Below are 22,915 nucleotides of genomic sequence, written 5' to 3'. Positions count from 1 at the left end.
ACATCAGGTTAATCTGCGTGCATCTGCATCTTTGCTCACTTTCCACAACAACCTAAAATACAACGTGAACTAAAGCTGCACTGTTTCAAAACTAATACTGGAAAAGGTTCGCTCTAAAATAGCGAAAAATGTAAATAAATCAGCTTTAGACTGCAGTCTGGGTCAAACCCAACCCTTGTAAACCCTTCATTTTTCACAGCTGGAGATTAATTCACTGTGCCCACATACGATCAGTGGGTGCATTCAGCTAGTGAAGTCAAAAGCTTTTCTGTCCTCGATATGTTTTTGGGTCAGTGGTTTAGCCTCATGTTGGTTGGCAGCAGTCATTTCTATATCTGTTTCAGGAAGCATTTACTTCCCTTTTGTTCATGTAGATGTTGATGGTGTGATGCTCTTGTTTTCTTTCCACTTTAATTTTATATTTTTCAGTTTCAAACGTGAGAGAAGCGGAGAAGTTTCAGGTCAGTTTGCTTTGTCGATGGAAAACAGCAAGAAGCGTCCGTACTTCAAGATGCAATCACAAAAAAAATAAAAAATCTAATACATTTATTACATCTGTACATATACAGTGCTTTTACCAAAGTTGAATCAGTGCAAAAATATCTGGTAGAAACTGTCTCTATAGCTCCAACCTGAAGGTAAAACAAAACAGTTTGTGTCCAGCATGTGGGGAGTCTGCAGACGTTAGGTGCCTATGGTGATAATGGCGCTTAATATCTCTGTCTTACTTATAATCGGGTGTTTTACATATAGCTATAACAACAAATGCTTGTTTTAGCTGTATCTTTTCATATAAGTTGATTTTATATGAATAACACTAAAAATGCTGGTGACATTGTTTTAGATTATTAGAAAATGCATCCATTATGTTTTCTGCAAATGTTTTTAAAATTATTTTAAACCCTAAAAACAGAAATAAAATGACACATAACTTGAAATGTTTTTTTTTATCACAGCTCTAAGCAAGTTTTATTTATTTAGCCAAATATGGTTTTAAAAGTTGCAGAACACTCATCTAAACAATCCACTGTAATAAGATTATAAATAGGTTTTAAATGGGTTTTCTACAGCTGATCCATGAGAGGTTGGTGTAATCTGTGGATTTCAAAGTATGATGGAACACTATATAACATCATTAAAGTAAATTATTACATTTTTCTGAATGTAAAAACATTTACATTTTGGGTCTGTGGTATAAAAAGTTGACTAATTTTGAGAAAATTATATAGAAATATGCTCATCCATAGATCCCAATGTAATAAAAAAAAGTTCAATGAGCACAAAACAATAAATATTTTATAAAATAATTACATAAATAGTAAAAAAAAGTAAGAGGCTGAATTAGAATGACATTTATTAGTCACATTTACTTTGATATCATGACTACAGTTGTTTTCACTCAAACATGTAGGAGTGAACAGTGATAGTAAACATGGGGACTGACCTGTTAAAACCTAATTTAATTAAATAACATGTTTTAAACACATGGCACAAACAGGACAAGCAATGGGAAACTGCAGAACACGTGTATAAAACCTTAGAAACCTCTAAACACACAAAAAATAAATACAGACACAAAAATAACAAGATTACTTTTGTCAGAGCATTTTAGTCTGGAGTTTATAGGTAATCATTAAGAATAATAAACAAGATATCAGTTCTGTGTTAACTGGAACCAGTGCCTGAGATGGAGGAACCATTTCTGACAGTGACGTGCGGTGAGGATCTTAACTGGTCAGACATTTTCAACAAATCCAAAATAGAAGCTTATTTTTCAGATTTAACCTTTAATAAAGTTTTTAATTGTGTTTTAATCAATTGCATACTATTTAACAATATAACAGCAATAAAACAAACTATTTAATATAAGGTCACATTTATTTTTTTTAATCTTGAATGTTTTCTTTGGCTAACTTCTTCCTTTTCTGATTAAAATTGAAAATGTATGATCTTTCCTTTTTTATATATATTTTTAAATCTGGCAGCCTTAAAAGGTTCTGTTCTGACTGTATTATTGGTTTTCTGACCGTTTTCAGTCTTTTCAATGTGCAGAAGAAGAAAACCTGTTGCCTGTAGCGCTTATGGGGCTCAACACTGCCCCCTATCGTTGAATAACGGTACTTCCTGTTTCACCCTGCGCATTTACAGCCGATTATAAAGACTAAATACGTCACTCACATTTATTAAACATATACAGACTGAGGAACGTCAACATGTATAGAACATGTGTTATTTAATAAATATATTAGCGATGCAAAAAGAACAGTAATGGGCATGCGCCAACTGCTGTGTGTAACACAGCGCCCCCAGAGGTAAGGCACAGCACTACACTGCCTCACTTATTTCATGTATTTCAACAGGCAATGTGTAAATTCAGCCAATTTTATCATTAAAAAAATCGCTGTTCTTGATATTACAAATAAAAAAAACTAATTTATACAAAAAAAATGTATGTTCTCTCATCATTATTAGCATCTATTTTACTTTTCTGGATTACAGAAGAGTTCTCCCCTGACCGCACGACACTGATCCAGAGGTGGCCATGAATCTTTTGTTTGAAATAAATAAGTTAGTTGAGTTTTAAAACATGAATTAATGAATAAATTAACATTTAGAAATCTTCAAGCTCGTCAAATGGATAAAGTGCCACGCTTCAGACAGACGGAGATTAAAAATTAAAACACAGAGACTCGGTGGACTGAACCATCAGTCAAATTGCCAGCAGGAGCAGTATGACCGTCATGCAGGAGGTTTTTAGTGTTTTCTCAGTAGTATGTAGGCCATGAGCAGGACAAGGCCTGCCGACAGGCCTGCAATCACAAACTGGTGGATGGAGAGGACGTGCTCCAGCGTGTGGATCCGCTCCTCCATGGCGCTGGTGTGGAAGTAGTCGTAGATGCCGGCGGTGATGCTCCACAGCGCCCACACGGCGTCCACCACCAGCGGCATGGTGGGCGAGGCTCAGCCGCAGTGGCTCCGTCACAGCCTGGAAGAAACGCAACGATTCAGCTGGAGCTACGCAAAAAAGCTGAATAAATATGTATTCCATGAGTACGTCTTAAAATTCAGTCCACACTAATCAGTTCCTCCAGGAATCCATGACTGATTTTGGATTTTTTTGCAATTAAAATCACTGATTTTCTGGGGCTATTTTAGAAGTATTTACAGGAAATTTTGCAATATTTGAGTTTAAATAAGACGTCATAATAGGCAATTGCAGATAGAAACAACAAGAGGAGTAAATTTCCACCACACAACTCAGAAATTTTTAGATCAAAGTAAAAAATATTCTAAACAACATTGAAATTTCCGAGTTTAAAAAGTCGACAATTTTCTAGAAATAAATTTTTAGATTAATCTAGAAATATTCTAGAAAACAACTTTGTAATTTCTGAGCCCCCAAAGTCAACCATTTTCTTAAAAAAAAAAAAAAAAAAAGGAAATTTTTTAGAAACTTAAAAAATGTCAAAAGTAAATTAGACTTGAAACTCAGAAAATTCCAACTTTTTTCCTGGAAATTTTTTAGATTAATCTCAAAATTTCAAAATTTTCTCCAGCAAATCTTCAACTTTTGGAGCTTATAAGATTTCCTTTTTTTATTTTAGAAAACGTCTGAAATTAATCTCAAATTATGAGTTTTTTTTAAATCAATTTCTTGACTTTTGTAGTTAGAAATGTCCTTGTTTTTTCAAGAAGAAAAAAAAGATAAGTTTCATATATTAAGGTCAAAATTTCTGAAATTTTTTTCAAGCAAATTTCTGACTTTTGAAACAGAAATTGCATGACAGTAAATGTGACCTTTTATTACTCGCCACATTGACCACAGACTACATTAAATCAGCCTGATTTAATAGGAAATGCTGTCATGTGCAGATGGGAGTTAGCGTCATTTTAACCCAATGTTTTGGGCAATTTTTGCGGGATCTGTTGATTTTTCACGTGAACATTTTTAAACCAGAAAACCAAGAAATTACACCTCAGAAGAACCGTATTCTGATCTTTTCCAATGAGAAATTAACGCAAAAGGAGCAACAATCCTTTTGCTCCTTTTGCAAAAGGAGCAAAAGGATTGCCAGGCCTGGCAGAAATACCAGGCGTGTGACGAGAATGTTCATAGAAATAAACATTCTCGTCACACGCCTGGTATTTCTGCTTAAAACGTAATTTTTAATTGGATTATATGTAGTATTCTATAAGACTGAATTTAGAGTTTACTTTGTATTGTATTGTTAAGAAAATAAGGCTTAATGATTTCACTTTTGTGTGTAATTAATCTGTGTTTCTTTCAGAAATAATTAATAAAAATTATTGAACTTTTTCACGATGTTGTCATTTCTGGAGCTGTATTGTACCTGTGCTAATTAGCTACACGCTTGCTAGCAAACATCTCTGTTAGCTAAAACAAACGTTTAGGCTTTATTACTTACAGCACGGCTAGGTCATAAATATCACGAAGATCATAAATATCCATCCACCGTCCCAAACGTGCCTCCCCGAGCATAACATTCTCATATTACAGCAGCAGAAATGTTGAAATCCAATCTGTTGTGAGCTATCTACTTCCGGGTGTGCTCCACTGTCAACGTTCCCCTACCCTACAAGATGCCTGTTGCCAAAGTTTACATTTTAAGGATTTCACCTTATAGTCCAAAATAAAATCCATAAATTGACATCTAACATATCGTAATGTTATTAATGGTATGTGTGGAAAAATTCGGCACTCATTATCGAATTAAGAAGAGGATGGTTTTCATTTAATTACTTTAGAGAGAGTTAAACCGGCCGGTGCGTATCATGAGTGGGTCTGCAGCTTTGACTTTGGACTAACGTCATGTGCAGCTGTATAGACGTAAATCTTCAAGGAATAATACGTAAGAATATTGAATGGACTTTATGCCATTAAATCAGATCGTAACGTCCGAGAATTCTGGGTAGGCGCGGTGGCCAAGTGGTAAGGCGTCGGTCTCGTAAACCGAAGATCGCGGGTTCGAACCCCGTCCGTGCCTAGCTAATCTGGCTGATGACCAGGATGGGGATTTTTTACCTACAAAATTACCGTCTTTGTTAAGGTATTTTCTCATTCATGTAAGTTTTGAACCTAGTAAAACCACAAGAGAAAAACAATCTTTTTAACAGGAACTGATTGAGGATTTGAGAATATAGATTTAAAAAACAGAAGAACAGAGATAGGAGTCCTTTATGCAAATGAAAAACAAAAAGTTAATAACAGAACGGAAAATAATGTAGCAGAAAGTTTGTCCCCCATCAGTCTATAAATCTAAAGCAGATTAACTCCAGACATAACTGGACAGAACTGTCCGAATGGTCTGAAACCTTCACAAAGTTTTATAAAACTAGCAGCCATTTCAGACACTGAAGTCAAGTTGTTTCTTAAAAATTATTCAGAAATTGAGAAAACTTAGAAACCAGTCTTTAAAATATCCACAAGGTGGAGCCGAAACCAGAATATGCTTCTGCCATTTCTTTAAACCAATATTCCAATTAAATTTAACTTCAACTGCATTTTCATCCCTGCTCTATTGTAGAAAGTTCAAATTTCAGGCTTGAAACTGACAAAAAAAGATTTAAACTGAAAAACTATTTTAAAACTGAAAGAAAGTTTGAAACTGAAATGAAGAGGTGAATCTGAAAAAAATATTCAAAGCAACTTTTCAAAAATTGGAAACTGAAAAACAAGATTTGAAACTGAACAATTATTTTGAAACGGAAAAAATAACTTAAATCTGTTAAACATTTAATAGACTTAAATGTTAAGATGTTACTAACAAACATGCTACTACAAACATGTGTGTACTAGTACTAGTTTGTAGTGGTACTAGTACTAGTTTGTAGTAGTACCTCTAGTACTGTTTGTTAATAACAAACAGAAAATGTTTGGTACGAAGCAAACATTTAGTTAGTACCAAACTAAATGTTTGGTACTAACATTTAGTTTAGTACCAAACTAAACTAAATGTTAGTACATTTAGTTTGGTACATTTAATACCAAACTAAATGTTTGGTACTAAATATAGTTTAATTTTATAGTTTTAGTTTCTATACTAAATACTAGTTTGTAAGCTAATTAAATATTTAGCCTCTTAACTAAATATTTTTATTTGACAGCTAACTATTTAATGTTCAAACTAAATGCTTGGTTCCAAATTAAATATAGTTAGGAAGCTAAATATGTATTTTTGCTAACTAAATATGAAAGCTAAATATGTAATTTATCAATCTTAGCGGTGTCCATTAGCTTGTATTTGCTAATGGTGGATAAACAGGACAATCGTCATCGGAGGCTAAGCTAACTAGCTTGAACGTCACAGGCTAGCAGCGCCACATCAGACTGTTATCGACGTTTCTAAATCCCGCCTCCAGGATCTGATTGGTTGTTTGATCTACGTCATTTATTTTTCACATATTTTCTGACAGTTTCAGCAAATATGTAAAAAAAATACATGTATTATAAAAGTTACATGCTTTAACTTGGCTAAAGTGAAAAACCACACAATGTTCTGTTTAGATTCTTCTTAAAATGTATCCTGCAATCTTTTTGTCGTGATCATCATTTGTGCACGAATTGATAGAATGCAATATTTTGAAATTTACGTACATACAAATAGTATAGAAAAATTTTACCAAACAATATACAGCTTTGTAAAGAGACATGGCAAATACAACTTAAAGAGAACTGAAATTTTCAATGATTTCTTTTAGTTAAGTAAACTATAATATTTATTATTGAATGAATAAAATAAAAAAAATGTAAATTAAATTATAAATTATACCAGGGATAAAAGCTGCAAACACTTTTACACTCTGAAAAAAGATGAAGCAGTGTAGCTGTCTCACAAAGCTGCAATAAAACAACGTAGAGTTTTTTAGAGAATCCAATCAAAGGCTTTATTAGTTGCATCAGACAGAAAACCATGAATTGCTGTAGCGTGTTGTTGAATTACAAGGGAGATGTCCAAAAAGTTCAAGAAAGACAAAACTGTCTTGCATCACTGCTAACCCAGGAGAAAATTCCACTTGAATTTGCTTGTATCTGTATAAATTAAACTTAAATGCTTTCCGTATTCTGTTTTGTGGAGCAATAAATAAAAACTACAACTTTTCAAGCTGCCGGACTAAAACTATTTAAACTAAAACGAGTAAGAGCTTTATCATCTAAAATCTCACACACATTTGATGGTTTTTCTTATATATATAAATTATATTTTAAAATATTTATTTAAAGACATTATACAAACAAAACTCAGAAGAAAAAATAGTTTAAAAACCAGGAAAAGTTTTGTGTGATTTGTCGCCCTCCTGTGGCCGTATTTCTAACTATTTTTATTATGGAACGGGGCGGGCTCTAGGACCCGGAAGAAGAGCAGGAAGCAGTAGCCACCGGCGGACAGACTGTCATGGCGGACCAAAACACGCCAGAAAGCGCAGAAAACTCATTCAATGAAATATTAAGGTTTGTTTCAGTTTAATTACAGTAATTATAAGGTACTAAACACTTTAAAATATTAGTTTAGTCTTTTAGTGGGTGTTTGTCTCAGATTTTCGGATCTCTAACTTTCTCTTTGTCGTCAACATGGTTAATCACATTTCTTTGCAGTGAATCATAATGAAATGACTCATAGTAAAGAGAGTTGTTGTAAATAATAGGAACATATTATTTAGTCACAAGGTGTGCAAAGGTTTTTTCTGTTAAATTTTCTTAATACACCTTGAACTTGTGTAAAATGTATAAATGTTGTGTTGATTAATATTAAGCGTTGCAGTGTTGATATCAGTTGAACATGTAATATTTCATATTTTCACTACTTAGTTATCGACAATAAAACTATTTTTTCAACAACTTAAGGGGAGAAAATGTTAATAATAAGGCTATGAAATTCAATAACATAAATTAGTTTTGCAAAGATAATTTAAAGTGTTATTTTGATCCATAAAGTGTTGAATTTTCAGCGTTTATTTTGAGAATTTTTGAGAATAATTCAGATGCTAATTTGTGCTTCCAGTTTGTTTGAAACAGATGTGATCTTAGAAACTAGATGGCTGTCATAATAATGATCAAACTACTCAACATTGTGATCATTTCTTTCACGCATCTCTGCTGTATATTTCCCACATTTTCACCGTTTCCTTGAAGTACTCAATAAAAATTAGGTTTTAATGGATAAAAACACAATGTAAGGCGCTAAAAGATTAAGAAAACATTTGTTTTGTATCCTGAAAACTAAAGTTGTTAGCTGCTTTCATTTTAAATATTTAATAAATGTTTTAGAGAACATCTGTTGCTTCTACATCTTAAATGTTCAAATCAGCTGTTATGTGCAGTAATACTGATAAATTCTGATAGACTTTATTTCTTGGAAGAATTAAATTAAAGTCTGGGAATGACACATCTTCTATTATTTATTTTTATGATTAATTAAAACAAAAAATCTCTCTTACATACATTCAATCTTGTGGTTCTTAATGCAGAAATCTACCAGTGCACTTAATGTCAATGTGTTTTTATTAACAAATAGTTAGCATTGCAGTTATTGTGCTATAAAAATCAGCTTTAGATAGAAATATCTGAGCCAATCAGCTTTCTGGCAGTCTGTAGGTTGCACTTTGTAGCTTTTGGTGAATTTGGTCTGAAACAGGAAGTTGCTGTGGCTGAGTTTAGTTGTTCTGTTTGTAAATAACTTGCAGCCCATGTGAGCTGTTTGCGGCCCGGTCCAGGAGCCATAAGATCCCGACCCGAGGCCAGAAGGATTTCTGTCCAGATGACTCGGAGGAGCAAAAGCAGCGGCTGCAGCAGAGCCTGGATGAACACTGGAGCCTCATTTCAGAGGAGCGGGTCGAGAGGCTGTCAGTGAAACACCAACTCCTCACTTTGAATCGGTGGCTTTTTGTCATTTTTAGGTGGTGAAAAAGGTTTTGAGCTCAGTTTTGTCTGTTTTTCTGTCTCTGCAGGGGAAACCTGGTGAAATCCATCTGGAGTCCCAGTGAGCGGATTGTGGAGCTCCAGACTCCTGCTGTGAGGTTTTTTAATTTGTCCACCTTTTTGCTGTTAGATTTTGTATATAAAACTATTTTGTACAGTTTTATATTATTTTTTCTTATTTTTATCGTCTTTTATTTGTTTGGCCTGCTCTGTGCCTGAACGTCTCTGTCGGCTGTTTTATCAGCCAGAAACAGAATAAATTGTCTTAATTTTACTGTCTTCTGTTATTTTGAGTAATTTTCAAAATAAGACATTTTCTTTAACAGCTTGTAGTTTACTTTTCTGTTATCTGTTATGTTTACTTTTCTGTTAGCTTGTTTCTCTTTGCTTCAATTTGACTAAATTATCTTTCTTGATCCTTCTGAATAATTAATTTTATTTTGTTTTCTGATTTATAAAAGCATTACTTCCTCAGCTTATGTAGATTGATTTTCATTTTTTTTATTTTGGGAGTTATTTAATATTTCAGTTTGATTTTTTTCTTTTAATCTTCCACAGTGGTATTTACTTTTGAATAATTTATTTTATTCCTTATTTCTACATTTTCTTTTGTTTTTAGATTTATTTTATTTTAAACGTTCTTGATTTTGTATTATTTTATCTTTAATTAATACTCAAATTTTATTTTATTTTCATTTTATTTACTTTTCTTTTAATTTCTGGCAGCTATTGTTGCTTTTTAAAATATTGTTACATATATTTTTTATTGTTTTTTTTCACCTGTATTGATGGAAACGTAATTTTTTCTGAAAATGTAGTAAATTTTGAGATTTTTTCTGATGTTATTTAAAGTTGAACAGTCGGGGGGCAGGGGACCTAAAATGTAAAAATCATTTCAGATTTTGCTATAAATTGTTACTTTATTATTTCTAGAAGCTAATAATACCTGTTTTGTTTATTTTTGAATATATATTATCTGTTTCAGGGGAAGTTTTGGCAGACGATGGGTTTCTCTGCAGAAGGGAAGCAGCTGCTCCTCCCTGAAGAGGCGCTCTACCTGATGGAGTGTGTGAGTGTGTGAGGTGCTGCTCGGGTTTGGCTCTGCCGGCGCCTCTGGCTGACCGTGTCTGTGTTTCAGGGCAACCTGCAGGTGTTCCACCAGGACCTGCCGCTGTCCATCCAGGACGGCTACGAGGCGTTCCTGTCCTCAGACTCTGTGAGCCTGCAGCAGTACCAGGTGCAGTCATGACTCTGAACGCTGCAACATCCACGTCTGCGCTGATCTGATCGCTCTTCCTCTCCATCGAAGGTGTTCGGTCATCTGAAGCGGCTCGGATATGTGGTGCACAGGTTTGACCCCAGGTAACAGAATCTGAAGGTGGAAACGGTTCTGCTGCTTTGAAGTGTAAAAAAAAAGTTAAATCTTAAAAAATCTATTTAGGATAAAACTGCATTGTTGATTTTAATGAGTTTCTAATGGTTTTAGATCTTTAAAATACAAATCGATTATTTTTGTAATCGATTAATCTGACAATGAATCATATTCTATATATTTTTATTGTAACCACTTAATAGAATTATGTTAAAAGATGCAAATAAACAAATAATTCAGAAAATATACTGAATTATTGTAGTGAATTAGAACCAGGTGAAGTTAAAGAGTTTTGGGTCAAACATGTTTTAAAACAAAAGTTTTTTTTTTTATCTTAAATGTAAAATGCATATATATTTTTGAGTGTAACTACTACTCTAAACATGTTGTTTATTCATGACATCAACTAAATTAGTTGATGTTTATTTCAATAATCGATTGATCATGATTAATCTGATTAATCTTTTCAGCCCTAAAGAAAATTAATTTAAAGCAGAAATGTTTTATCTTTCAGTTTTAAGTAAGTTAGTGATAAAAAACAAAACATTTACAGCCATTTTAATGAATTTAATGAGGCCCAATAAGGACTTTATTTGTTGTAATCTCAAAAGTTGAATATTTTTAGGCATAAATTCAGTTTTGGTCTCAATATAGTGGAGGTAATTTGTTGTAGATGATTAAAAATAATCATATATATGGTGTTTCAGAGGTATATTAATGTGTGATAGTGGAATTATTGTTCCTAAAGTTTCTGCTTATTGATCTTTTTGGTTCTGCTGATCTCCAGGTTTCAGGCTGATTGTTTTTCTTTCTGCTTCCTGTCAGCGCCGAGCCGTCGCCCTACGCCCGGCAGCTGAACCTGCCTCGGTCCCGGGACCGCGGGGCGAGGCAGCTGAAGAGGAAACGCAGCCCGACGCCCACGTCCAGGTCAGACAATCAGTAAAGGAATCGATTATTAGTAATCGATTACTCTGATCATTTACTGGGGGTCAATTTGTCTCAGTGTTATTCATTCAAACAAAAACTAATCTCAATAAAGTAAATTAATTGTGTCAAAACTATTGGAATCGTAATGAAATTTTTTATTTTGGAAAAAAATGTTTTGTCTAAAAAAACATTTTTTTATTCGAATAAAAAAATGTTTTTTATTTTTTTCTCTTGAAGAGAAAATGTTATTTGCAAAACATAAATTTTTATTTGCTCATGTCAGAAAAGTCTGTATAGTCTAGCTAACGATTAATCAATAACTAGAATAATCGTAGAAAAGAAGCAAATCAAAGTAACAATTTATACATTAATAAATAACCTAAAATCAAAAATAATAAACTATAGATTAGTTAACAACTAAAATATTTAAAAAATAAAAGGACTAATTGATTAATTAATAACTAAAATAATCATTAGTTGTAACCCAACTTGAAGAAGTTGATTAATTTACAGTTTAAATTGCGACATTTTAAATGTTTTTAAATGTTTGTTTTTTCTGTCGTCTCAGTAAAACAGCAGCAAAGTCTGAGGCTGAGGAAATGGAGGAGGATGATAAACTACCTGAGTCCCACCTGGTGACCTCAGCGGCGCCTCAGACTTCCTCCTCCGGCGCTGCAGGTGAAGTCCAGGCCAGGACCTGGTGGCCGGCGGATGTTCCCGAGCGGCAGGCGGGTCAAAGGTCGGCCCCCGGTTCCCAGCGCTGGGACTTCAGCTCCATCTGTTTCCCTGACCTGGGCTCCGCCAGCCGCCTGGTCCCGCCGGACGCCTCACTGCTTCCCGGCGGCGTGACGCCTGGCGTGTGCGACGTCGCCCCCTGGATGCGGAGGATAAACCTGCGGAAAGTGAAAATGTCTGTGAAGGAGGAGGAGAGGGAGAGACGGCAGCGGCGGCGGGATGTGAACAAAGACAGAGAGGTGAAATCATCCAGACGGAGGGATAAAATGTGAATGTTTCCCGTTTCTGTGGGAGTAATTCTCAGGTCTTCAGGTCCGGAGGTGCAGAAACTGGGCCGAGTACCACGAGCTGATGGAGCGGCGGCAGGCGAAGCGGCAAGGCCGACCCGCTCACTTATGGAGCGGGGAAGTTCAGCCTCTACACGACCCGACTCGACCCATCTCCACCGGTGAGTTCTGGCCGGATCCCAGGATTTTCTCCTCCTGGTTACAAACTGAGATTTTCTGTTTCATTTCAGCGGAGCTGCTGGAGAAAATCAGCGTGATCAAATCGACTAACCTGCTGGAGGGAGCAGCCAGGTACCACGAAAATACGACTTTAACGGACGTGATTAGATGCTTTTATATCGTTTCAAACAGTTTGACAGCTTTTACTAAGGGAGGAGCCATGTTAGGATGTTGGAGGAGCAGGAGTTTCTAAAGAGACGGAAGTCAAGGCCTTAAATTAACATTTACTTTAAGTACATAGAGCATTTTTATAACAACTGAAGGTAACATAGTTACATGATTATGCTATAAATTTCCCCTTTAAGATCCTGCAGAGGAGTCGTGCAAAAACACAAAATGTTTGGTTTAGTTCCAAAATATGTTAATGTTCTTGAAATAAGGAGATAAAATTAGGAGCTCGTTTAAAGTCATTGATTAAAAATTGCTTTCACTAGTGGAACTAGTACTAGTACTTTTAATTCTATATTTTTTCTAAGTTGCTACTTTTTTATTCATTAGTTAATTTCTTAAAAACAAATTACATTAAAAATTTAAAATCTTTTTGTCTGTTATCTGTAAAGGTCTGTGGGTCATTCTCCTTTTCTTTAATTTACATTCATGTGCTTTTTTAATTAGTGGGCTTTCAAAAATCAATTTTACTAGAAATAATAAAATGAATGTAGGAAAATGTATGCTAAGTTAATTTTATTTTTATTTATTGTCGTATTTGTGCCAAAATGACATCAGATATTTTTATAAATAGAAATCTTACCCCATTTATCCCACATATAAAGACTTAGTTTTATTTAAATTTAACGTTTGATCATGAAACTGTATTTAAAAATGTTTTATTTAATTGCTAAAGCCAAGCTCCAAACAATATATGTGTAACTATAATTTAGACTTACAGAAATATTAATTGAAGATAATTCCCATTAAGGAATTAAGGATTAGCTGTTAAATCAGCCCAGCTCTGTGCGTTTCGCCCACATTATTATGCTTTTTAATAACAAACATGACCTTCCTGTTAAACGCAATTAGCCGCCATCAGCTCCGAGTCACCTCTGAAAGGAGACGATAAATCAGATGCGAGCCCGTCCCGCCGCTGTCACAGTTTACGATCTTTAATTTCCAGAGCCATAAAGATCCGGCTGCAGCGTTTTGTCACCGTGTGCTCCGGTGAACGCCACTGGTGATGAATTGTTGCATCGCTCAGGAGAAATGGATGTCCCTTTGTCTGCTCAGGTTCAAAGGTTCGGAGGAATGGAGGATTTGTTTCAATGTTTACCAGCCGGATTCGGTGGCTGACTTCAAAAAGAGCAACCCGGGCAAGCCGTACGCCCGCATGTGCGTCTGCAGGTAAGCAGCGACGGCCTGAGTCATCGTTTACTCAGGATCCACCTGCAATAAAACAATCAACACGATTTTTATCACATCCATTGTTGTCGTTCCGGTGAAAACAATCGATTAAATCAGAGGTGTCCAAAGTGTGACCTCAACAAATGGAGCTGATGCAGATGGAGACTTTTTGTGTTTCTCTTTGTGTGAGATTTTCTAATTTATATGATAAGTAGAACATTTTAGGCACAAAACAAGTTTTCTGTTAATAGCTGTTTATTAAGTTTTTTGCTTTAATTTTAATGGCCGAGTAATCTCCGGATTACTCGGCCAGACTTTTCACACTCTGCAACATTTGCTACATTTTCAGCTGCTGCTGTTCAAACAAGCCAGGCTAATTGAAAAATCTGTTCCCCTCCTCACCTGTGGGGGCGCTGTGCCAAAAACTATGCCATGAAAACCCCTGAAGAAGGGCGCAGCTTCCTTTTTCACAACATTTAAACCAAATGGAATCGTGTCAGATTTTAGCGGTTGGAGGATTTTAGTCTTTGGCTAATGATCACGAGCCGTTTCTCCTGTTAGCGCAAGGCTAGCACGTTTGTTCTCATTATATTTACCCAGAATGCCCTGCGCTGAAGTCCACTTCCTGCATTTTGGATCTTTCATTAATGCAGAACGTTAATTTGTTGCTGAGCAGGTGAAAAGAAAATTCTCAATAAAATAATTTTGCATTTCTTAACTGAAAAATAAATAATCGTGCTTTTAACTAGGTAATTTTGACCCAGGGTGCTAAAAGTTTGGACACCACTGAATTAAACCTTTTTGTACAAAAAATGTTAAAGAAAATGTTCAGTATTGTCTGGTTTTGTCTGTCCAGTTGCTGATTAACTTCCTAAATGTTGCAGATTGTGTTTCTTCCTCTGTTCCAGTTTTGACGGTCCTGTTCCCGATCTGCAAGTCATCAAGCAGCTTTCGTTTCAGAGTGGCGACGTTCCCGTCGTTTACGCCGCCGTGGATCACGGAGACATCTCCTTCTACACCTTCAAGGACTTCCAGCTGCCCAGGGACGTCTACCCCTGAGATTCATCCATCCGGGAGTTTTTAAACCTTCATGAGCTACATATGGAAAAATACAAACTTTTTCAAATTTTCAAATGAAACAATTTACCTTTTTTCCACTTGTACCAAGAAACCTATAAGGGATGCAAATGTTTGCCTTGTTCTTTTGTTTTTGTGCCAACAGACGATTAATATAATGAGAATCACCTGTTTTTTTATTATTAAATCATTGTTTACCTTACCCTAAATTGTAGTCTATAATTAATTTCAAATTAAGCAACATTTTCAATTTGAATAACATTTTTGCTGCTAGATTGTTGAATGTGAGCTCGACAACAGAGATTTGTAATGTTTTTAATGTGTTATTTTGGTTAATCTACCATCAGAAAGTCCTGATCATTCATGGAGCTTCTTTAAAAACGTGGACTGTGGACGCCGACATTAGCTTTAGCTAATGCTACATTCTTAACATTGAGATGCTATTTTAGTCTTGAATAGCTTCGCTGATCAGCTAAATCTTTTTAGTATTTACATGAACTCAGCAATAATCTTTTCAGCGTCAAATCAGATTAGTTAAGAAGCAAAAATTAACCCCTAGTCGACCAAAGAGAAGCGGTTTTGGCGACCGTCGCTGCTGTTATGCGTCTTATTAACGGGCGTACCAGAAACACACAATAAAGGTTCCGGCTCGGGCTTGTATGTACCAAAAAAAACCCAATTGATTACATTAAAATTTGAAACGTTTTAAACATAAATTCATATGTTTCAAAGTTAGCCACATTTTAATTATTACTAGTAATCGAATTAAAGCCCTAAATTTTCTGTCCCCCTTTTTAGTAACGTCCTTACAACAAATGTCGAAATGCACTACCATCGATTCTGGTAACCAAAAAACAAACAAGCAAACAAAACAAAAAAAAAACAAAACGGTAAAGGTAAGTTTGTGTTGCAGTGTTGTGCAAAATACCGCGGTTCCACAGCTACAGGGGGTGAGGAAGAGGAATTATCTTTATGAAACTGTTCAAGCATTTCAACTTATTGCAGTTTCTAACCAAGCAGTAATCTGGTAATCTTTTGATAACCAGAAAGTAAGGTACTTCTTATAAAGTAACTTGCAAGTACTGTAACACCACCCTCGGAATCTGATAGAGTTATATTTGTTTAGAAAATAAAGTAACTTTGCTCATTTCAAAAGACTGACCTGTAAGTTCTGAGAAAGTACTCCATAATTAAAATCTGAAAGGTAACTTGGAAATTTCTTAACATTCTTGAAAGGTTTCTGTTGAAGTTTCAAGATGGTACAAACTATTTTAAATTTAAGTTAAGAAACCAAATGTCCACAAATATTTATCACATTTACAAGTTGTAGTTTTTATTTGCTTTACATCAGTTTACATCCGTTTAAAGCGTTAAGTGAACAATAATGTAATATTTATCTATTTAATTAAAGCGCTCTACAGTTACAGGCCACTTAAGCTTCATTATCTGAATAAAAACCTCCCACATGGTGTCAAACTCAAATGTTGACTTTTTCCTGCAGCTGCTGGAGAACAATTGAAATGCTTGAAGCGTTTATTATTTTGTTTTCCTGTAGATGAGATGAACAAACAGAAGATGAATTTAAAAGGCTCCATCAAAGCCTCATTTGCACTTTTTTGTTGCTGCGTTTATGTAAGCAGCTTCCCGGTTTATAAAGGTTCACTCAGTTTGAATTGAACTGAAGGGAGGAGGCATGGCAGCTCTACGGATATTTGCTTTTATGATATTTGCTGGTACGTCTGTTACTTAAAGATGATTATATTGTAAATAGGAATCAAGAGACTGAATATGTTTTGAGTTTGTGTTCAGGTCTGGATTTTGTTGTCTTGCGTGCAGCAGGTTTTTGCAGCAGTCTGTCTTCAGATTGCACATATTATGGTCTACTGGAACACCTCAACCTGACTGCATCAAACACGGGTCTAGAAATGATCCGACCTGTGAAAAACTGGACCACCACCACCAAAGTGGACATTGAGATGGTGCTGTATGGCATTTTAGGGGTTGTAAGTTTCCTCTCTATTTGTTTCATTCAAATGTTTCATTTAGCCAAGTTTTCCAAATAGTTTTTACATTTATTTTTAATTTAATGTATTTATTTGATTTGGACAGTACATATTAATCAGTGTAAATATGCTGGAGTTACCACAATAGCTAAATTATATCACAGGTTTCTTTGACATATATAACGTATTGATATCTGCAGGATGAAAAGTCCCAAACTGTCACAAGCCACATTTGGGTCACGAAGGTAAGATTTTTCTCTAAACATTTCATTCAATCTGATGAAATGACGTTTGTAAATGGAAATATATTCATCTTTACTAAATTGTAAGTACAGCTCAGCTTTTGTTTTTTCTCAAGTATTGGACAAATGAATTTCTAACGTGGAATCAATCCGACTTCTGCGGGATAGACGAGGTTTCTGTTCCCAAGGAAAAACTCTGGATCCCGGAAATAATCATTCAACAAGAGTGAGTGTGTGTGTGCGCGTGTACTTGTATATAATGCATATTGAGGACCCTTTTCATTGACAGAAAGTACGGAAGAGGATTAGGGCCACTGGGAAAAAAAACCAAACAGTTCTGACTTTAATCTCAGAATTCTGAGATTAAAGTCAGAATTCTGAGAAAAAAGTCAGAATTCTGAGTTTAAAGTCAGAATTCTGAGAAAAAAGTCAGAATTCTGAGTTTAAAGTCAGAATTCTGAGTTTAAAGACGGAATTCGGACTTTTTTCTCAGAATTCTGATTTTAATCTCAGAATTCTGACTTTAAACTCAGAATTATGACTTTAAACTCAGAATTCTGAGATTAAAATCAGAATTCTGAAATTAAAGTCAGAACTGTTTTTTTTTTCCAGTGGCCCTAATCCTCTTCCGTAAGAAAGAGGTCATTTGTGGAAAGTTTTAATTTTCCTGGTTGACACTTTTTTGGGAACCAAAATGGCAACTTTTGATCAAACGATCCAAACTAATTGAACAACCTGTTCCCCTCCCCACCTGCGGGGGCGCTGCACCAAGAACCACAGAAGGAAACAACACAAAACCCCCTGAAGAAGACGTTGAGCACAACATCCTTCTTCAAAGTAAATAAAATGGAGTTGTGTCAGATTTCAGGGGTTGCAGGATTTGTCTCTTTTCCTCCCGCTATCGCTAGACCAGCGCTTTTGTATTTCCTTGTTTCTGAAAATGTGCCATATAAATAAAATTACCTTTACCTTTTGTTTTGGTTGTATTTACCCAGAATGCCCTGTGTGTTAGCCTACTTCCTACTTCTGGAGCGGTTTCTGGTCTGCTTGATATTCACATATGGATTCAATCCGCACCAGAGTTCACTTAAACAGAACCCAGATCAAAGTTTGCAGGCACACCAGACTTTGTTTCTTTGGTTTGCATCAGAGTTTGTTTGCAGATTCGCACCTCACCAAAACAAACTAGACTTTCTAGGCAAATGAACTGGAGTGTGATTAAAGTGGATTTCACGTGTCTGGTGTGAATTTAGTTCTGGGTAAATACAACCAAAACAAATGTGCTAGTTTTGCGCTAGGAGGGAAAATGGCTCATTGTCTTTTACCAAGGCCAAAAGAGAAATTCTCAAACCTCAGATTTTTGTTTACATTTGTGAAGATGAAGTAGTTCTCAGTGTCTTCTTCAGAAGTTTTTGTGTCATTTTCTTCAGTGATTCTTGGTGCAGCGCCCCCACAGGTGAGGAGGGGAACAGGTCGCTCAACCCTTAGTTACTTAACTGACTGATTTTAAAAGTAACTTAAATTACAAGTTACTTTATTGGGTTCATTCAACAGCTGCTGCCTCAACATAAAACTGACAACCAGGGCAGCATTTCCTCTCTACATCCTGTCCCACTAACTTCAACTCTCACCCACTTCCTGGTTTTGCACCAAAGTCCAGCTGTTGTTGTTTATATGTGCATTTTAGTTGCATTTGTAAAACTTTATGCAACATTAAAACTGTGTGCAATGCATCTGGTTGGTTTGAATGGCTTTTTAAAAGCTGCTTTTTGTGTTTCCTTTTGTGATAATATTATTTAACTGACAATCTAAAACATGTAAGTGTGACAAAGGCAAAAATAGAAGAACTGTGAAAGGGGAAATGCCTTTTCACAGCATTGTATGCTGCATTAGATGTTATCTGAGTCTAAACTAGCTTCCTCTTCTGTTGCCTTCAGTGCGTCTGATGACGGCAGCATCCATGAAGATCCTTGGGTCATCATGCGTCCCGACGGTTCTATGTTCACCTTCCTCCGTCAGAGGCTGACCTTCACCTGCCGCTTCGACCTCTACAAGTTCCCCTTTGATTCGCAAGTTTGCAACATCACATTTATATCCATGAACACAGGTGGTAAAACACAGACTGTCAGATTAACATCCAGGATGGAGTCAGGAGGATGAATTAAAGGTTCTTCTGTCCTGTGCATAGTGAGGAGCTTGGTGCTCGGATCAGCCATAAACGGCTCGGTTCTGATGGTCACATCCACGCAGTTCATGATCACTCAGGGAGAATGGGGTCTGAAAGACATCGAATTAGTCAGTGGTAACATAACCAACGGGTGGAGATATCACAGCACACTGTCTTACACCGTAAGAACACATCCACGGAAAGTTTGTTCATTTTCTGTAAGTCCATCTGACCCCAATCTGCCGTTTCTTTCAGGTGACATTGGACAGGAAACCGTTTCTTTATGTCATAAACTTCATCATCCCGCTGGTGTACTTGCTGTTCCTGGATTTGGCTTCTTTTTCCATCTCTGTGGATTCGGGTGAAAAGTTTGGCTTTAAAGTGACTGTGCTGCTGTCCATCTCCGTCTTACTGCTGATTCTGAAGGACATTTTACCCTCGACAGAAGTAGACCTGCCGGTGATTGGTGAGTAGAGGCCACACTGCAAAAACACAAAATTTTACAAAGTATTTTTGCTCGAGTTTCTTGTGCAAATATTTTAGCACACTTGAAATTAGACAGAACTAGCTTACACGTAAGCTATAAGAGCTTATAATTTCTTAATTTTGACAATAGATCATGCAGATGGAAATTGTTGAGCTCGTTGTAATTTATCGTGTGATTAACTGGTTTATTGCCTGCACAGCTGTATTAAATGCCTGTTTCTCCAGCCAACCTCTGCGTCGCAGTGTTCACCTTGGTGTGGCTCAGTGTGCTTGAATCCATGCTGGTGAGCTTCCTACTTAACCTGGATCCTTGCTGTGATAAAGAAAGTAAGAAAATCTACATGAAAAAGGACATCAATGTTCACAAAGGTATGTTCTTAGTGAACGTTTCTTACGAACTAAATTTAATAAATACAAATAATTTATTCACACAAATAAGACCATTGTTGAAGTTATGAGACAGGTGAGGTGTCTTCACAACTGATAGTCTGTCAGACTTGGTTTGATTTGGGTCCAAACGTCATCATCTGCTCCTCCTCCAGCTGCTGTGGTTCTGAGTCAAACCAACCAGTTCCCCTCCGGGCCTGTGGGGGCGCTGCACCAAGAACCACTGAATGAAACGACATGAAAACCTCTGAAGACTCTGAGCGCAACTTCCTTCTTCACCAAATGGAAACCAAAAATGGGTGGGGTCAGATTTTAGAGGTTGTAGGATTTCTATATTGTCTTTGGTTAAAGAGCATGAGCCATTTCTCCCGCTAATGCAAAGCTAGCATGTTTGTTACCCAGAATGCCCTGCTCTGTAGTCCACTTCCTGCTTTTGGAGTGGTCTCTGGTCAGCTTGCCGTTCATAAATGCATTCAAACCGAACCAGAGTTCACTTCAACCAAACTGAGGTTGAGGTTTGTACTAGGACCAGAGTTTGACTACAGTACACAGCATTCTGGGTAAATTCAACCAAAACAAACGCTCTAGTTTACCGCTAGCCACTAAAATCTGACTCCACTCCATTTCTGTTTCCATCTGGTGAAGCAGAAAGTTGCTCTTAGTGTCTTCAGAGGTTTTTGTGTCGTTTCCTTCAGTGGTTTTTGGTGCAGCGCCCCCACAGGCCAGGAGGGGAACAGGTTGCTCAAAGAGTTTGGATCATTATGCAGTGTGAAAATTAACCACAGCAGCTGGAAATTTAGTTCCCCAATTGAACAGAGTCTACCAGACTATCAGGTGTGAAGAGCTTATATCAGAGATCTGCATCTCTATTTCAAATCTCTAATGACCTAAATAAACGTTAAAAACAGTCCTAGTTGTAGGCTAAGAATGCAAACCTGTACTATTTGTATTTAGAGTTAAATTATCACATGAATGTTGATTAATTATATTTGAATGACTTAAAGAGGCCGAAGAAGAGAATGGACAAGTTAAACCAGAGCAGAGTTTTTTCCCTCTGGGTAAACTCGGGGATGTCGAGCTGCTGAAGCTGATCCTGGAGGAAGTGAAGGCCGCTCGACAGGAAGCTGGCTGTCAGAAGAAGCCCAGATGCTACCGAAGGGTGGCCACAATCATTGATAATCTCTTCTTTGTTGGATATCTTTTGACTTTTGTAGCATTTGTGATGCATATTTGTTTTGGATGGATGAATCTTTGAATTTTTATCCGGATTTTCTTGACAGTTTTTTCTGCATGCAATGATATCTGACAGTGGATATCGCTAAGTCTGTTTTTTCCTTAAAGATATGCATGAATTTAAACATCAAATGACATTTTTCCTCATACTTTTACAAGTTTTTCTCTTTGTTTGACTCACAATAAAATGTTACACATATGGAATGTAAACCTTGTAATTTACTTGAAAGCCAATGCAGACATATGTACACATGATGCAAAAATAATTAACATTATTAAACCAAAGTAATAAAAAATATTAATTTAATTAAATGTTCAATTATGCATTTATTATTTCACTTGAATTGTGTGTAATAATTTGCACCAAATGTATGTTATTGATAACTCAGTAAACAATAAAAGTCACATAGATGCAAAATACGTGGAGAAACGATGTTCTGAAGACAAATTGCTCTGAATTAGATCCAACTCTTAGTTGGTAAAATGGGAGTAATTTGTATATTTCCTATTATAAATCTGAGTCTGTGGCTCCATTCTTGGGCCTCATTTTTCAAAATCTGCATGTTTCACCTTGTAGAGGCTGCCGAGTAGCTCTATATGCTGATGACGACTTTATTTACCTGCCAATTCGATCCATCAGTCACTGAGTGTTTGTGACTTTTATAAATCAATCAATCAATCAATCAGATTTTATTTGTATAGCACATTTCAGCAGCAAGGCATTTCAAAGTGCTTTACATAATTAAAATAAAAACAGCATGTGACATTAAATAAACAGTGAGAAAGAGAAAGGGATTTAAAAAAAAAACAAAAAACATTAAAACATTAAAACCCCTTTAGGATTTCAGTTAAATGCCGCTTAACTGGGATTCTAACCCTCAGGGCCTTTAGTCAAAAACACCGTTTGACAAGGATTCCAACCTCTAGGTTTTAGTTGAAACTCCGTCAACTGGGACTCTAAACCCCGTAGAACTTTAGTTAAACGTCGTTTAACTGGGACGTTTTCCGGGGGGCTTTACATAATTAAAAAGTAGAAAAGAAATAAAAAGAAATTAAAAACATTAAAGACATAAAAACATGGAAGACATCAAAACCGGCACTCTAACCCTAATTTAGCCATAAGCAACTCTAAACAGGTGAGTTTTAAGTTGAGATTTAAAGGCTCTCAGTGTTTCAGCTGTTTTACAGTTTTCTGGAAGTTTGTTCCAAATCTGTGGTGCATAGAAACTGAATGCTGCTTCTCCTCGTCTGGTTCTGGTTCTGGGGATGCAGAGCAGAACCAGAACTAGAAGATCTGAGGGGTCTAGACGGTTGGTACAACAATAACAGATCTTTAAGGTATTGTGGTGCTAAACCGTTCAGTAATTTATAAACTAACATCAGGATTTTAAAGTCTATTCTCTGAGCTACAGGGAGCCAGAGGAGGGACTTTAAACCTGGTGTTATGTCTCTATCTTCCTGGTTTTAGTGAGAACAGCTGCAGCAGCTTCTGGGTCAGCTGCAG

The 22,915-nt window shown here is 36.1% G+C and overlaps 2 protein-coding genes, 1 long non-coding RNA gene and 1 other non-coding gene across 4 annotated transcripts; 3 read left to right on the top strand and 1 right to left on the bottom strand.

The window, feature by feature from the left end:
• Nucleotides 1-1,337: 1,337 nt before the first annotated feature.
• On the bottom strand, nt 1,338-4,596 carry LOC108166489 (uncharacterized). The gene is made up of 2 exons (XR_001776843.1): nt 4,428-4,596; nt 1,338-2,986 (listed from the first exon to the last, which is right to left on the bottom strand). It is a non-coding gene; the product is annotated as an uncharacterized LOC108166489 (long non-coding RNA).
• A 338-nt stretch (nt 4,597-4,934) lies between these two features.
• On the top strand, nt 4,935-5,006 carry trnat-cgu (transfer RNA threonine (anticodon CGU)). Its single transcript has one exon. It is a non-coding gene; the product is annotated as a tRNA-Thr (tRNA).
• Nucleotides 5,007-7,363: 2,357 nt separating this feature from the next.
• Nucleotides 7,364-15,095, top strand: tsen54 (TSEN54 tRNA splicing endonuclease subunit). Its single transcript, XM_008416542.1, has 12 exons — nt 7,364-7,471; nt 8,704-8,862; nt 8,968-9,031; nt 9,924-10,007; nt 10,077-10,175; nt 10,248-10,300; nt 11,136-11,237; nt 11,806-12,211; nt 12,285-12,420; nt 12,490-12,550; nt 13,703-13,816; nt 14,725-15,095. Exons 1-12 carry the CDS (start codon nt 7,416-7,418, stop codon nt 14,873-14,875), a joined length of 1,485 nt encoding a protein of 494 aa, XP_008414764.1. The 5' UTR covers nt 7,364-7,415; the 3' UTR covers nt 14,876-15,095.
• Nucleotides 15,096-15,193: 98 nt separating this feature from the next.
• LOC103469055 (5-hydroxytryptamine receptor 3A-like) lies at nt 15,194-21,638 on the top strand. Its single transcript, XM_008416541.2, has 8 exons — nt 15,194-16,896; nt 17,097-17,141; nt 17,255-17,364; nt 19,076-19,245; nt 19,327-19,487; nt 19,561-19,771; nt 20,017-20,160; nt 21,183-21,638. The coding sequence occupies exons 1-8, from the start codon at nt 16,819-16,821 to the stop codon at nt 21,431-21,433; spliced, it is 1,170 nt and encodes a 389-aa protein (XP_008414763.1). The 5' UTR covers nt 15,194-16,818; the 3' UTR covers nt 21,434-21,638.
• The last annotated feature ends 1,277 nt before the right edge of the window (nt 21,639-22,915 follow it).

The sequence above is a fragment of the Poecilia reticulata genome, linkage group LG8 (genome assembly GCF_000633615.1).
Source record: "Poecilia reticulata strain Guanapo linkage group LG8, Guppy_female_1.0+MT, whole genome shotgun sequence".
Lineage (NCBI taxonomy): Eukaryota > Metazoa > Chordata > Actinopteri > Cyprinodontiformes > Poeciliidae > Poecilia > Poecilia reticulata.
This window is presented reverse-complemented; position numbering and strand designations above follow the sequence as displayed.

Excerpts from the sequence above, each read along its gene's own strand:
- tsen54 (XM_008416542.1), top strand. The coding sequence starts at position 7,416 with ATGGCGGACCAAAACACGCCAGAAAGCGCAGAAAACTCATTCAATGAA. Across the intron at positions 10,176-10,247 it reads TGAGCCTGCAGCAGTACCAG|GTGTTCGGTCATCTGAAGCG; the intron begins GTGCAGTCATGA and ends TCTCCATCGAAG. Across the intron at positions 11,238-11,805 it reads AGCCCGACGCCCACGTCCAG|TAAAACAGCAGCAAAGTCTG; the intron begins GTCAGACAATCA and ends CTGTCGTCTCAG.
- LOC103469055 (XM_008416541.2), top strand. The coding sequence starts at position 16,819 with ATGATCCGACCTGTGAAAAACTGGACCACCACCACCAAAGTGGACATT. Across the intron at positions 16,897-17,096 it reads TGTATGGCATTTTAGGGGTT|GATGAAAAGTCCCAAACTGT; the intron begins GTAAGTTTCCTC and ends TGATATCTGCAG. Across the intron at positions 19,488-19,560 it reads ACAGCACACTGTCTTACACC|GTGACATTGGACAGGAAACC; the intron begins GTAAGAACACAT and ends CGTTTCTTTCAG.